Source organism: Lagenorhynchus albirostris, chromosome 3 (genome assembly GCF_949774975.1).
Source record: "Lagenorhynchus albirostris chromosome 3, mLagAlb1.1, whole genome shotgun sequence".
Taxonomy (NCBI): Eukaryota; Metazoa; Chordata; class Mammalia; order Artiodactyla; family Delphinidae; genus Lagenorhynchus; species Lagenorhynchus albirostris.
The window spans coordinates 72,199,631-72,214,585 of NC_083097.1; the positions used below are offsets into that span (position 1 = coordinate 72,199,631).

A 14,955-nucleotide genomic window follows, 5' to 3' on the forward strand; every position below is an offset into this window, starting at 1 on the left:
AATGTGTTATTAAAAAAAAATATGGTTGAAAGTAAAGGCTTTTTGGGTTGGAGCATGACCTTGGCTGACCTGCACTCTGAGCCTCCATTTACCACGTGTAAAAGGCACACAAGGCCCAGGGCACCGCCTAGAGGCACATGGAGGAAGGAGGGTTGGTGCAGAGCCGGAAGAGCATGCAGCCGGTGGAGGGGGCGGGGGTGTCGCGGCTCCTACAAAGGCACAGAGCATGTCACTAAGCTGAGATTCTGTGTCTGAGACCGCTGTTAAGAGCCTTCTGGCACTACTAATATCAGAGCCCTGTGGCTGACACTGTCTTGGTGCTCTGGCTGGGTGTCAGGCCTGTGCCTCTGAGGTGGGAGAGCCAAGCTCAGGACATTTGTCCACCAGAGACCTGCTGGCTCCAGGTAATATCAAACAGTGAAAGCTCTCCCAGAGATCTCCATCTCAACACTAAGACCCAGCTCTACTCAACGAACAGCAAGCTATGGTGCTGGACACCCTATGCCAAACAACTAGCAAAACAGGAACACAACACCATCCATTAGCAGAGAGGCTGCCTAAAATCATAATAAGGTCACAGACACCCCAAAACACACCACCAGACGCGGTCCTGCCCACCAGAAAGACAAGATCCAGCCTTATCCACCAGACAACAGGCACCAGTCCCCTCACCGGGAAGCCTCCACAGCCCACTGAACAAACCTTCGCCACTGGGGGCAGACACCAAAAACAACGGGAACTACGAACCTGCAGCCTGTGAAAAGGAGATCCTAAACACAGTAAGTTAAACAAAATGAGAAGACAGAGAAACACACAGCAGATGAAGGAGCAAGATAAAAACCCACCAGACCAAACAAATGAGGAAATAGGCAGTCTATCTGAAAAAGAATTCAGAATAATGATAGTAAAGATGATCCAAAATCTTGGAAAAAGAATGGAGAAAATACAAGAAACGTTTAACAAGGACCTAGAAGAACTAAAGAGCAAACAAACAATGATGAACAACACAATAAATAAAATTTAAAATTCTCTAGAAGGAATCAATAGCACAATAACTGAGGCAGAAGAACAGATAAGAGACCTGGAAGATAGAATAGTGGAAATAACTACCACAGAGCAGAATAAAGAAAAAAGAATGAAAAGAATTGAGGACAGTCTCAGAGACCTCTGGGACAACATTAAACACACTAACATTCAAATTATAAGGATCCCAGAAGAAGAAGAGAAAAAGAAAGGGACTGCGAAAATATTTGAAGAGATTACAGTTAAAAACTTCCCGAATATAGGAAAGGAAATAGTCAATTAAGTCCAGGAAGCACAGAGAGTCCCATACAAGATAAATCCAAGGAGAAACATGCCAAGACACATATTAATCAAACTATCAAAAATTAAATACAAAGAAAAAATGTTAAAAGCAGCAAGGGAAAAGGAACAGATGATATACAAGGGCATCCCCATAAGGTTAACAGCTCATCCTTCAGCAGAAACTCTGAAAGCCAGAAGGGAGTGGCTGGACATATTTAAAGTGATGAAAGAGAAAAACTTACAACCAAGATTACTGTACCCAGCAAGGATCTTATTCAGATTCAACAGAGAAATTAAAAGCTTTACAGACAAGCAAAAGCTAAAAGAATTCAGCGCCACCAAACCAGCTGTACAACAAATGCTAAAAGAACTTCTCTAAGGCAGGAAACAAAAGAGAAGAAGACCTATAATAACAAACCCAAAACAATTTAGAAAATGGTAATAGGAACATACATATCAATAACTACCCTAAATGTAAATGGATTAAATGCTCCAACCAAAAGACATAGACTGACTGAATGGATACAAAAACAAGACCCATATATATGCTGTCTACAAGAGACCCACTTCACACCTAGGGACACATACAGACTGAAAGTGAGGGGATGGAAAGATATTCCATGCAAATGGAAACCAAAAGAAAGCTGGAGTAGCAATTCTCATATCAGACAAAATAGACTTCAAAATAAAGACTATTACAAGAGACAAAGAAGGACACTACATAATGATCCAGAGATCAACCCAAGAAGATATAACAATCGTTAACTATTTACGCACCCAACATAGGAGCACCTCAATACAAAGGCAAATGCTAACAGCCACAAAAGGGGAAATCGACAGTAACACAATCATAGTAGAGGACTTTAACACTCCACTTTCACCAATGGACAGATCATCCAAGATGAAAATAAATAAGGAAACACAGCTTTAAATGACACATTAAACAAGATGGACTTAATTGATATTTATAGGACATTCCATCCAAAAACAACAGAATACACTTTCTTCTTAAGTGCTCATGGAACATTCTCCAGGATAGATCATATCTTGGGTCACAAATCAAGCCTTGGTAAGTTTAAGAAAATTGAAATCGTATCAAGTATCTTTTCCAGCGACAACGCTGTGAGACTAGATATCAGCTACAGGAAAAAATCTGTAAAAACTACAAACACATGGAGACTAAACAATACACTACTTAATAACCAAGAGATCACTGAAGAAATCAAAGAGGAAATCAAAAAATACCTAGAAACAAATGACAATGACAACACGATGACCCAAAACCTATGGGATGCAGCAAAAACAGTTCTAAGAGGGAAGTTTATACCAATACAATCCTACCTCAAGAGACAAGAAAAATCCCAAATAAACAACCTAACCTTTTTCCTAAAGCCGTTAAAGAAAGAACAAAAAAACCCAAAGTTAGCAGAAGGAAAGAAGTCATAAAGATCAGATCAGAAATAAATGAAAAAGAAATGACCAAAACAATAGCAAAGATCAATAAAACTAAAAGCTGGTTCTTTGAAAAGATAAACAAAATTGATAAACCATTGGCCAGACTCATCAAGAAAAAAAAGGAGAAGACTCAAATCAATAGAATTAGAAATGAAAAGGAGGAGTAACAACTGACACTGCAGAAATACAAAGAATCATGAGATTACTACAAGCAACTATATGCCAATAAAATGGCCAACCTGGAAGAAATGGACAAATTCTTAGAAAAGCACAACCTTCTGAGACTGAAGCAGGACGAAATAGAAAATATAAACAGCAATCACAAGCACTGAAATTGAGACTGTGATTAAAATCTTCCAACAAACAAAAGCCCAGGACCAGATGGCTTCACAGGCGAATTGTATCAAACATTTAGAGAAGAGCTAACACCTATCCTTCTCAAACTCTTCCAAAATATAGCAGAGGGAGGAACAAACTCGTTCTATGAGGCCATCATCACCCTGATACTAAAACCAGACAAAGATGTCACAGAGGAAGAAAACTATAGGCCAGTATCACTGATGAACATAAATGCAAAAATCCTCAACAAAACACTAGCAAACAGAATCCAACAGCACATTGAAAGGATCATACACCATGGTCAAGTGGGGTTTATCCCAGGAATGCAAAGATTCTTCAATATATGCAAATCATACACCATACTAACCAATTGAAGGAGAAAAACCATATGATCATCTCAATAGATGCAGAAAAAGCTTTTGACAAAATTCAACACCCATTTATGATAAAAACCCTCCAGAAAGTAGGCATAGAGGGAACTTACCTCAACATAATAAAGGCCATATATGACAAACCCACAGCCAACATCATTCTCAATGGTGAAAAACTGAAACCATTTCCTCTAAGACAAGGAGCAAGACAAGGTTTGTCCACTCTCACCACTGTTATTCAACATAGTTTTGGAAGTTTTAGCCACAGCAATCAGAGAAGGAAAAGAAATAAAAGGAATCCAAATTGGAAAAGAAGAAGTAAAACTGTCACTGTTAAAAAAGGAAACAAAAACAAAACTGTCACTGTTTGCAGATGACATGATAATATACATGGAGAATCCTAAAGATGCTACCAGAAAACTACAGCTAATCAATGAATTTGGTAAAGTAGCAGGATACAATTTAATGCACAGAAATCTCTTGCATTTGTATATACTAATGATGAAAATCTGAAAGAGGAATTAAGGAAACACTCCCATTTACCACTGTAACAAAAAGAATAAAATACCTAGCAATAAACCTACCTAAGGAGACAAAAGACCTGTATGCAGAAAACTATAAGACACTGATGAAAGAAATTAAAGATGATACAAAGAGATCGAGAGATATACCATGTTCTTCGATTGAAGAATCAACATTGTGAAAATGACTATACTACCCAAAGCAATCTACAGACTCAATGCAATCCCTATCAAACTTCCAATGGCATTTTTCACAGAACTAGAACAAAAAATTTTACAATTTGTATGGAAACACAGGAGACCCCGGAATAGCCAAAACGATCTTGAGAAAGAAAAATGGAGCTGGAGGAATCAGGCTCCCGGACTTCACGCTATACTACAGAGCTACAGAAATCAAGACAGTATGGTACTGGCACAAAAACAGAAATATAGATCAGTGGAACAGGATAGAAAGCCCAGAGATTAACCCACACAACTATAGTCACCTTATTTTTGATAAAGGAGGCAAGAATATACAATGGAGAAAAGACAGCCTCTTCAATAAGTGGTGCTGGGAAAACTGGAAAGCTACATGTAAAAGAATGAAATTACAACACTCCCTGATAACATACACAAAAATAAACTCAAAATGGATTAACGACCTAAATGTAAGGCCAGACACTATAAAACTCCTAGACGAAAACATAGGCAGAACACTGTATGACATAAATCACACTAACATCCTTTCTGACCCACCTCCTAGAGAAATGGAAATAAAAACAAAAATAAACAAATGGGACGTAATGAAACTTAAAAGCTTTTTCACAGCAAAGGAAAACATAAGACGAAAAGACAGCCCTCAGAATGGGAGAAAATATTTGCAAATGAAGCAACTGACAAAGGATTAATCTCCAGAATTTACAAGCAGCTCATGCAGTTCAATATCAAAGAAACAAACAACCCAATCCAAAAATGGGTAGAAGATCTAAATAGACATTTCTCCACAGAAGATACACATATTGAAAACAAACATATGAAAGAATGCTCAACATCACTAATCATTAGAGAAATGCAAATCAAAACTACAATGAGGTATCACCTCTCAACAGTCAGAATGGCCATCATCAAAAAATCTACAAGCAATAAATGCTGGAGAGGGTGTGGAGAAAAGGGAACCCTCTTGCACTGTTGGTGGGAATGTAAATTGCTACAGCCACTATTGAGAACAGTATGGAGGTTCCTTAAAAAAACTACAAATAGAACTACCATATGACCCAGCAATCCCACTACTGGGCATATACCCTGAGAAAACTATAATTCAAAAAGAATCATGTACCACAATGTTCATTGCAGCTCTATTTGCAATAGCCAGGACATGGAAGCAACCTAAGTGTCCATCGACAGATGAATGGATAAAGAAGATGTGGCACATATATACAATGGAATATTACTCAGCCATAAAAAGAGATGAAATTGAGTTATTTGTAGTGAGGTGGATGGACCTAGAGTCTGTCATACAGAGTGAAGTAAGTCAGAAAGAGAAAAACAAATACCTTATGCTAACACGTATATATAGAATCTAAAAAAAAAAAGTTCTGAAGAACATAGGGGCAGTACAGGAATAAAGATGCAGACATAGAGAATGGACTTGAGGATTGAGGACACGAGGAGGGGGAAGGGTAAGCTGGGACGAAGTGAGAGAGTGGCATGGACTTATATATACTACCAAATGTAAAATAGATAGCTAGTGGGAAGCAGCCCCATAGCACAGGGAGATCAGCTCATTGCTTTGTGACCACCTAGAGGGATGTGATGGGAGGGTAGGAGGGAGATGCAAGAGGGAGGAGATATGGGGATATATGTATATGTATAGCTGATTCACTTTGTTATACAGCAGAAACTAACACACCATTGTAAAGCAATTATACTTCAATAAAGATGTTAAAATAAATAAAGAAATAAATTAATAAATAAAAAGAAAGTAAAGGCTTTTAAAAATACATAATATATATATGTGTGAGTACAGGTTTATATACACTGTATATATACATTATATATATATATACACACACACATACACACACACATATAGTGTGCGTATACACACCTTGAATGGAAAAGAATTGGCCAGACTGAATAGAAGTACACAACTGTCATAGGGAGCCATATTCTAGATAGTGTTCCATCTCTGTATGTTCACCAGCCTTCTCTCATCACTCACTACCTATGTGCTTTAGGAAAGAGAGATTTATGGACTAATGTAAAGAACTAAAGCTGTACAGACTTTGACAAATAAGGTAGGAGATCTCTTCCTGATCATCAAATGGCTGGTGGCTCAGGGCACTGAGATTTGTTCACAAAGAACAGAGGGCACAGAATAAACATATTTCATGTTGTGATAGATTCAAGGTTTGTTTATAGTGTTCTGAGGTAGAATTATAGAAATGATTGGTAGTTTCTCTGCAATGAAATTTATTACTTTTTTAATAAAGAGAAATGAATCAATGAATTTTATTATTTTAATGAGTTTTAGCTGCAAAGATACATAGACAGCATCTGGTCCAGTGGTTCCCAGCTCAGGTTCCTGAACCACTGGGGTCCTCTGAGCTAGAAACAGGGGTGACAGTGGTGATGGTTCTGTAAGCCATTTTCAGAAGCTTAATGGAAATCATACATTTACCTGCATTATGACCACAAGGTCTGTTATTGAACAAATGGAGTTTGTTTGGTTTATTAACTCTCAATATACTGTCAGGGTCCATTTTAATGTTTTAGTTTCTTTTTGAGCAGTTCTTACTATTTTATGTAATGATTGATATTCATTACTTATTTTTTCATAGACATCTTCCAAAGAACAAAGAGAATTTGCTTTAGAAAAGAAAAAAATTCATATTATCTTAGCATTACCATACTGGCCAATTGGACCCTTTCATAAATCTAAAATACATTTTGGAACCTTAGTGATCTTATTTTTCTTGCCTCTTGAAATATTTTACTGTTTCATCATCATAGATATTACTTCATCACTTTTCATTAACTGTTCTCTACTATGAACTCATGAATCAATGAGTAAACAGTATATCTCTAAGAATGAAAAGGACGTATGGTATTTTTATACAGTTAATCTTTCGCATAATATTTTGTGATAGGAACCTTGAAAATTCTGTTTGCTAAAATGACGTGACCATATTTTTTTTCTTTTTTGATGGTATTTATATACCAAATTTTATTTCATATAGTTTGTAACAAGACAACTGCTGAAGGCAAAGGCAAAGACAAAGATGATTGAAAGGAAATAGATTATGTAGAAATGAAACAATTTATTGGATTGATCACATTAATTGGTAATTATAAATTTAATAATGAAAATGTTTTACAATTATAGATCAAAGAAGATGGCTGGGCCATCCTCTCTTCAACAAAAGTGTGAGCCATAACAGTTTTTTAAAGTGTTACATTTTGATGATGCAAATACAAGAAGAATTGGAAGTAATGATAAGCTAAAAGCTATTAATAGAAATGTATTTGTAATCTAGAATCACTTGGGTGGTGCAGGTGTGAGAAAAAACAGAAATAATCAGTTAGAATTTATTAAAGATGTATTTGAAATCTGGAATCAGGATATATGAAATGCTTATATTTAAGGCTTGTACATGACAAATTCATGAGGCACAGTTGATGCACAGTTAGCTGCATTCAAAGGATGTAGCCCATTTTGGGTGAATATACCTTCAAAACCAGGAAAATAGTGGAGTATAATGAGTTTACTATACTTTGTTATTAAAGTTCCCAGTAATTAATTTTCTTTTTTTTTAAATAACAGCTTTATTGAGATAAAATTCACATATCTAAAATTTACTTTTTAAAGTATTTCAGTGCCTTTGAGTGTACTCACAGAATTGTGCTACCAACAGTGCTATCTAATTTTTAGAACTTGTTCATCATCCTGAAGAGATACCCCCATACCCATTAGTATCACTCCCCATTGTCCCCTCCCCCTCCAGCCCATGGCAACCAGTAATCTGCTTTGTCTCTAGTGATTTGTCTGTTCTAGACATTTCATATAAATGGAATCATAATATGTGTTCTTTTGTGACTGATTACTTTCACTTAACATAATGTTTTCAGGGTTCATACATAGTAAACCATGTATCAGTGTTTCATTCCTTTTTATGGTTGAATTATATTCCATTATATGTGTATACCACATTTTGTTCATTCATCAGTTGATGGACATTTGGGTCAGTTCCACATTGGGGCTACCATGAATAATGCTGCTATGAACATTCATATACATGTTGTTGGGTGGACATATGTCACTTTTATTGTGTACATATCTAGGGTCACATGGTAACTCTTTATTTTACATTTTGAGGAATTGCCAAAATGTTTTCTGAAGTGGTTGCACCATTTTACATTACCAAAAATGTATAAGGGTTCCAATTTCTCCACATCCTTGTTAACACTTATTACTGTCTTTTTAGTTCTAGCCATCTAACTGGGTATAAAGTGGTAGCTCATTGTAGTTTTGGTTGGAATTTCCCTAATGACTAATGATGTTGAACATCTTAGCATGTGCTTTTTGTCCATGTATATCTTCTTTGGAGAAACGTCTATTTGTATCCTTTGCTTTTTTAAATTGAATTCCAGTAGTTGGTTTTCAACATCTCTTATTCTTCTGTAAATTATTTGAAAGTAACTTAAAAATATAAAAATGGTTCATTGGTAGTAACCGTTATTATTAATAAATGGTAATAATTTTTTCTTGGTAAATTGAGGGTTAAATTTTTTCAAAATATAGAATCTGTTTTGGAGAAAAATTTAAAATGCAGATGCTGGGAATCTCTCATTTGCCTTCTCTTTACAGATGAAAAACTTGAGAGCAAGATTGAAGTCAAACAGTTAAATATCTAGAAAAACCTTGTCTCTTAGTTTCTGATCTACTCTTTATTTTAGTTATCTTTGTCTAACACCATGGTCTTAGTATTATTTGGTGTACAATATTATATGTTACAGGTGTACAATATAGTGATTCACAATTTTTAAAGGTTACACTTCATTTATAGTTATTATAAAATATTTACTATATTCCCTGTGTTGTACAATATATCCCTGTAACTTATTTTATACCTAATAGTTTGTACCTCTTAATCCCCTACCGCTGTATTGCCCCTACCCACCTCCTTCTCCCCACTCATAACCACTAGTTTGTTCCCTGTATCTGTGAATCTGTGGAAGGATTTTTTTTAACATGGAAGAAAAATCAGTGTCTACTTGGGTCTTGATTTTTATATTTTCATCTTTTATATTACCGTCTGCTTTTCATGACTATCCTCCTAAACCAGTTTTTATGATGAACCATGGTTTCAAGCTATTGTATAATGGTGTCACTTGCTAACTTGTGCTGTTGGGAAAGGGTTTGAGCCCTCATCGAGGGAATTTCTTGTGGCAAAGTGGGCAAAGCAGAACAAGAGCCACAGCCACAGTCCCGTTTTTGGTGAGCTCGTAAGGTCCCTGCAGAGTTCTCAGCAGTGACATGGAAGGCTTGCAGCTTGCTCATTCATGCCCCATCAAGTCCAGCCTTGCCTACTCCTACCCTTTTCTGCATTCTCTTCCCCAATGGATTGTGAAAAGTAGCTCACTGAGAAGCCTAAGTAAATGTGTGTATTAAGCATTTGCTTACCTTACTGGAGGTAAGCAAACGGCCCTCCATCCTCACTTAGATTCTTAATACCTGCCAGTTCTACAAGGTTTAGAGATTGGGAGCTGGAGGCCAGTGTCACAAGAAGAAAATAGAAGATGCCAAGTAGACCCCCTGCCCTTATGTGTAAGTGACTTCCTGACTTGCATTTGGGCTTTTGTGAATTTTCTTAGAGATGAGTCAGATTGTCTGATTCTAAGAACCATAATTAGGGTTTAGGTCTCTGCTCACCCCCAGTCATTCATACCCAGTTGCTTCTTGCCACTTCCCTAAACATGTAATACTCATTGAACTGTTCAGTATGTGTCCAGGGACACATTGTGGAGAAATGTAAGAAACTCCCTGTATGTGAAATAAAAGATGTTACCTGGTGTTTTCAATTATTTTAAAATTTGTTTTTTCTATCTTTTTTCTAGATATTGAAAGATATAGTAAAAGATATATGAAGGTGTACAAAGAAGAGTGGATACCAGGTAATTGTAAAACTGAAAATGTTAAAATAATCTTTAAAGGCTATCTCCCTACTCCATATTTTTTAGGACAAATTTTGTATTTTCACCATAGGAAAATAGAGTCTGGCTCTTTTCCTATAATTAATTAGCAACATATATCTTTTGAAAACTAAGATGAAAAGATTTTTATATTGTAACACAGAAGGGTTGAAGTGTTTTTTTGGGAAATTCTTAGGATACTTTGTTTTTTTTTTATAAACTGGGGCTCACCAGAACCATTGGGTTTTCCATTTCCTTTTGCCACAATCACAGTTTTAGTCTCTAATACCAGTAGTCCTCACTGCTGTGCACCTGCGTGATTTTATAGCTTCTGAGGAGAAATCAAGTCTATTTTTATGAATATTTTAAGCCAAGTTTGTGTATCTTCCTTTCTTTCCAGCAGGCATAGACTCTTTTTGATTGTTAAGATGCCTTTTTAACAGAACCATACCTAAGGGTTTTTTTTTTTCAACATTCACAAAATTGCCTTGGATAGAGACAAGGTGAAAGGGGGCTGCAGAGAACTCATCCAGTTCATTCATTTTATAGAAAATTAACAGTTGCCATAGAAATGAAGAGACCTGTCAGGACGACATGGACCATACTTCTAAAACCCAGGTCTCCTCATTTTAACTCACTTTCCTTTGACATCTCTGTCCTTGGTGTGTTATAGAAACTGCCTGTATGTAAATGCATAAGTTGCATTTACAGCATTATTGTTTTCCTGACTTACAGTGCTCTTTCTTTTCAGTGCCGATTATTGATAAGGTTGTGTCCCTCTGAAAACACTGTCTTAGGTCTCTCATTTCTTCTACTTCATAAACATTCATCTCTAAATGATTCTCTTTAAATACTTTCTTATGATCACCTGTGTATTGTTTATAAAAAAAAACATATTTAAAGCAAAATTTATTAGTTCGGCTAAAATAGCTTGAGATATAAATGTTTTCTGCAAAAGACACTGAGTTTTTCTTTTATTAGCAGGCAGCATTTTTTTTTTTTTTTTTTTTTTTTGCAGTACGTGGGCCTCTCACTGCTGTGGCCTCTCCCGTTGTGGAGCACAGGCTCCAGACGCGCAGGCTCAGCAGCCATGGCTCACGGGCCCAGTTGCTCCGCTGCATGTGGGATCTTCCCGGACCGGGGCACGAACCCATGTCCCCTGCATCAGCAGGCGGACTCTCAACCACTGCGCCACCAGGGAAGCCCTAGCAGGCAGCATTTTTATCTATTTTCATGTTGCATCATTTTTCTGATTAAGCTTAAAAATGAAAAGGAAGTGACAAATTAAAGGAATTGTTTAATTAATGCAGGCAAAATTATTAATTGGAAGGAATTTACTTTTCCATAGCTATTTGTATTTTTAATTTTAAAGTTTTCCTATAATTATTAAAATTGTTTATTTAGTTTTGCATGTATTAGGATTGTGATCACATATTTTAACTTTTGAAAAAAAATTTTATTACATAAGAAATACATATCAGGGCTTCCCTGGTGGCGCAGTGGTTGAGAATCCGCCTGCCGATGCAATGGATACTGGTTCGTGCCCCAGTCCGGGAGGATCCCACATGCCGTGGAGCGGCTGGGCATGTGGGCTATGGCTGCTGAGCTTGCACATCCGGAGCCTGTGCTCCGCAACGGGAGAGGCCACAACAGTGAGAGGCCTGCGTACCACAAAAAAAAAAAAAAGAAAGAAAGAAATACATATCAACTACAGGGCTTCCCTGGTGGCGCAGTGGTTAAGAATCCGCCTGCCAATGCAGGGGACACGGGTTTGAGCCCTGGTGTGGGAGGAGCCCACATGCCGCGGAGCAACTAAGCCCGTGCGCCACAACTACTGAGCCCACAAGCCTAGAGCCCATGCTCCGAAACAAGAGAAGCCGCCACAATGAGAAACCTACACACGGCAACAAAGAGTAGCCCCCACTCACCACAACTAGAGAGAGCCAGCGCGCAGTAATGAAGACCCAATGCAGCCAAAAATAAATAAGTTAAATAAGTAAATTTTTTTAAAAATACATATCAACTACAGAAAACTTACAAAATACAGAGTAGTTAAATAAATAACAGTTAAGAAAAACAGCTGTAATCCTAACACTTGCAAGGAATTTCTGTAATATTTTGTCCCCAACCTAGAGCTTTCTCTGCACAAATATATATAAAAATATTTATATGGTAGGTTTATTTTTTAAATGGAATTCTGTATGTATTGTTTTAGAAGCTTTTTTAATTTACCAGTATATCATGAATAACTTTTCATGCCCATAAATATTTTTCTATATTTTTTGTTATGAAAATTTCTGTATTTGAAATTAATTATATAAATACTGTATAGCTGTTAAAAGAATGTTGTAGAAATTTTATAACACTGTTTCAAAGCTATTTTAATAAACTTTTTTTCTTCATAGGAGAAAATATATCACTGTTATAATTTGATCCCAGCTAAATATGTATAGTCAGATATTAAGAAACTTTATTTCCTTTGCATGAGCAACTATCATGTTCTTTAAATAGTTATAGCTAGTGCCAGTAATTCCTAGAGGAAACTGCCATTTTTATATTTCTCCTTTTGTACACACAGATTGGAGAAGACTCCCTAGAGAGTTGATGCCAAGAAAAAAATGCAAAAAAGGTACATTAACTAATATAATAATAATAATCCAGGTGGGAAAAGGTTATTACTTAACTTCCATTTAATATGGAACTGTCAATCTAATGTTACACTCAATGTTCTGAATGCTTTTTCTTAAAATATTTTTGACATTATGATTATTTTGTTGGAGCCTTTTGCTGTTGATTTTTTGTTTTGTTTTCTTTGTTTTTTTAATTGTTTTTCCTTTAATTATGGAATTTTGATGTGCTAGGAAAGACTTTTCAATTATGTAGATATTCTCATTTGCATATTTGAAAGTTTTAAAATGATTATACTGGCTATATTTTAAGTTTTTAACTAAAACATTTGGAACTGGTAACGTTTGGGAACTGTCGAATAGAACTTTATGATGTACATAAAATATCACAGTGAAACCTTCTGTTGTGTTGTTCTTTCATAATTCCACCGAATACAAAGTTGTTGAGCATCTACTATTGCCAGACACTGTGCTAAGAGGGATAAAACAGTGAGCAAAGTAGGAGTAATCCTCGCCCTCACAGAGCTCACAGTCAGTTGGAGTAAAGACATTAAACGTAACACACTGTCTTCACTGGGAGGCCAGGGAAGGGTTCTTTGAGGAGGTACAATTGAACTCCAGATTGAAGGACGAGTGCTAGTTTGCTAAGATGAGGTTGTGGGAGAGACATTGGAGAAATTGGGTTTTTTAATGTGTTTTTATTGTTGAGTTTTAGTTCTTTGTATATTTTGGATGATAGTCTGTAGGAAAAACACTCTTGCTGGGTGTTTGTCCTTTCCTGTCACACCACTACCACATTCACAGCAATTCTGACACCAGATGTATGGAGTTTTTTCCTGCACATCAAGCCATTCTCTGTAACACCAGCTGTGTCTCCTACAATTTAATTCCGTTCTGACACTAACTGGAGTTAGCACAGACCCCACAGATTAAGGGCTCCGTCCCAGGAGACTACTCCCCACTACAGATGTCAATCACAAGTATAGTGTGTCTTCAGGTTACCCACGACTTTTGTCTGAGTTGGCTACAAATCAGAGGTTCCCATGCCCTCCACCCCCAACCTTGGATTTGATTTGCTAGAACAGCTCACAGAACTTAGGGAAACATTTACGTACGTTTACCAGTTTACTATATAATAAAGATTATGATAAAGGATACAGATGAACAGTCAGGTGAAAAGATATATAAGATAAAGTCTGGAAGGTCGCCAGTGCAGGAACTTCAGTCTCTATGGAATTGGGATGTGCCACCTTCTAATACATGGATATGTTCACCAAGCCAGAAACTCTTGGAACCTCATACTTTGGGGATTTTTATGGAGGCTTCATCACATGGGCATGATCAATCATTAACTCAATCTCCAGCCCCTCTCCTCTTTTCCAAGGGATGGGAGATGAGGCTGAAAGTTCCAGGCTTCTAATCATGGCTTGATGTTTCTGATAACCCACCCCATCCTGAAGCTGCCCAGCAGCCCACCAAGTGTCACCTCCTTAGAACAAAAGACACTCCTATCACCCAGTAAATTCCAAGGGATTTAGACACATATTAGAACAACAACAAAAAGACACACTATTGTCACTTTAGGAAGTTATAAGGGTTTTAGGAGTTCTGTGCCAGGAACCAGGGGCTGAGACCAATATATATTATTTTCTATTTCACACAGTCCTTTTTCAAATACGTCTTTTGAAAACATTTTCTCCCAGTCTGTAGCTTGTCTTCTTATTCCTTGACAGTGTCTTTCATACAGCAGTTTTTAATTTTAATGTAGTCCAGCTTATCAGTTCCTTTTTTCATGGACCCTGCCTTTGGTTTTGCCTCTCAGAAGTCATCACCAAGCTCAAGGTCATCTAAATTTTCTCCTGTTATCTTTTAGGAGTTTTATAGTTTTGTGTTTTACATTTAAGTCTGTGATCCATTTTGAGTTAATTTTTGTGAAGGGTGTAAAGTCTGTGTAAATTCATTTTTTTGCATGTGGAAGTCCAGTTGCCTTTTTCTGTATTTATGTGGGTCTCTTTCTGGGCTCTCTATTTGGTTTCGTTGGCCTATGTATTTATTCTTTCACCTATACCACTGTCTTGATTACGATAGCTTTATAGTATGTTTTAAAGTCAGATAGTGCCAGTCCTCTAACTTTGTTATTTTTCTTCAGTGTTGTGTTGGCTATTC

At 36.7% G+C, this 14,955-nt stretch overlaps 1 protein-coding gene across 1 annotated transcript in view; it reads left to right on the forward strand.

Annotated features, from left to right (window-relative positions):
• Positions 1–14,955, forward strand: part of POLR3G (RNA polymerase III subunit G) — a 39,067-nt gene that overhangs the window by 12,240 nt on the left and 11,872 nt on the right. Inside the window, exons 4-5 of the mRNA XM_060146156.1 lie at positions 10,088–10,144; positions 12,741–12,791. Of these exons, the coding sequence (XP_060002139.1) occupies positions 10,088–10,144; positions 12,741–12,791 (108 nt within the window). The remainder of the gene's footprint in view (positions 1–10,087; positions 10,145–12,740; positions 12,792–14,955) is intronic.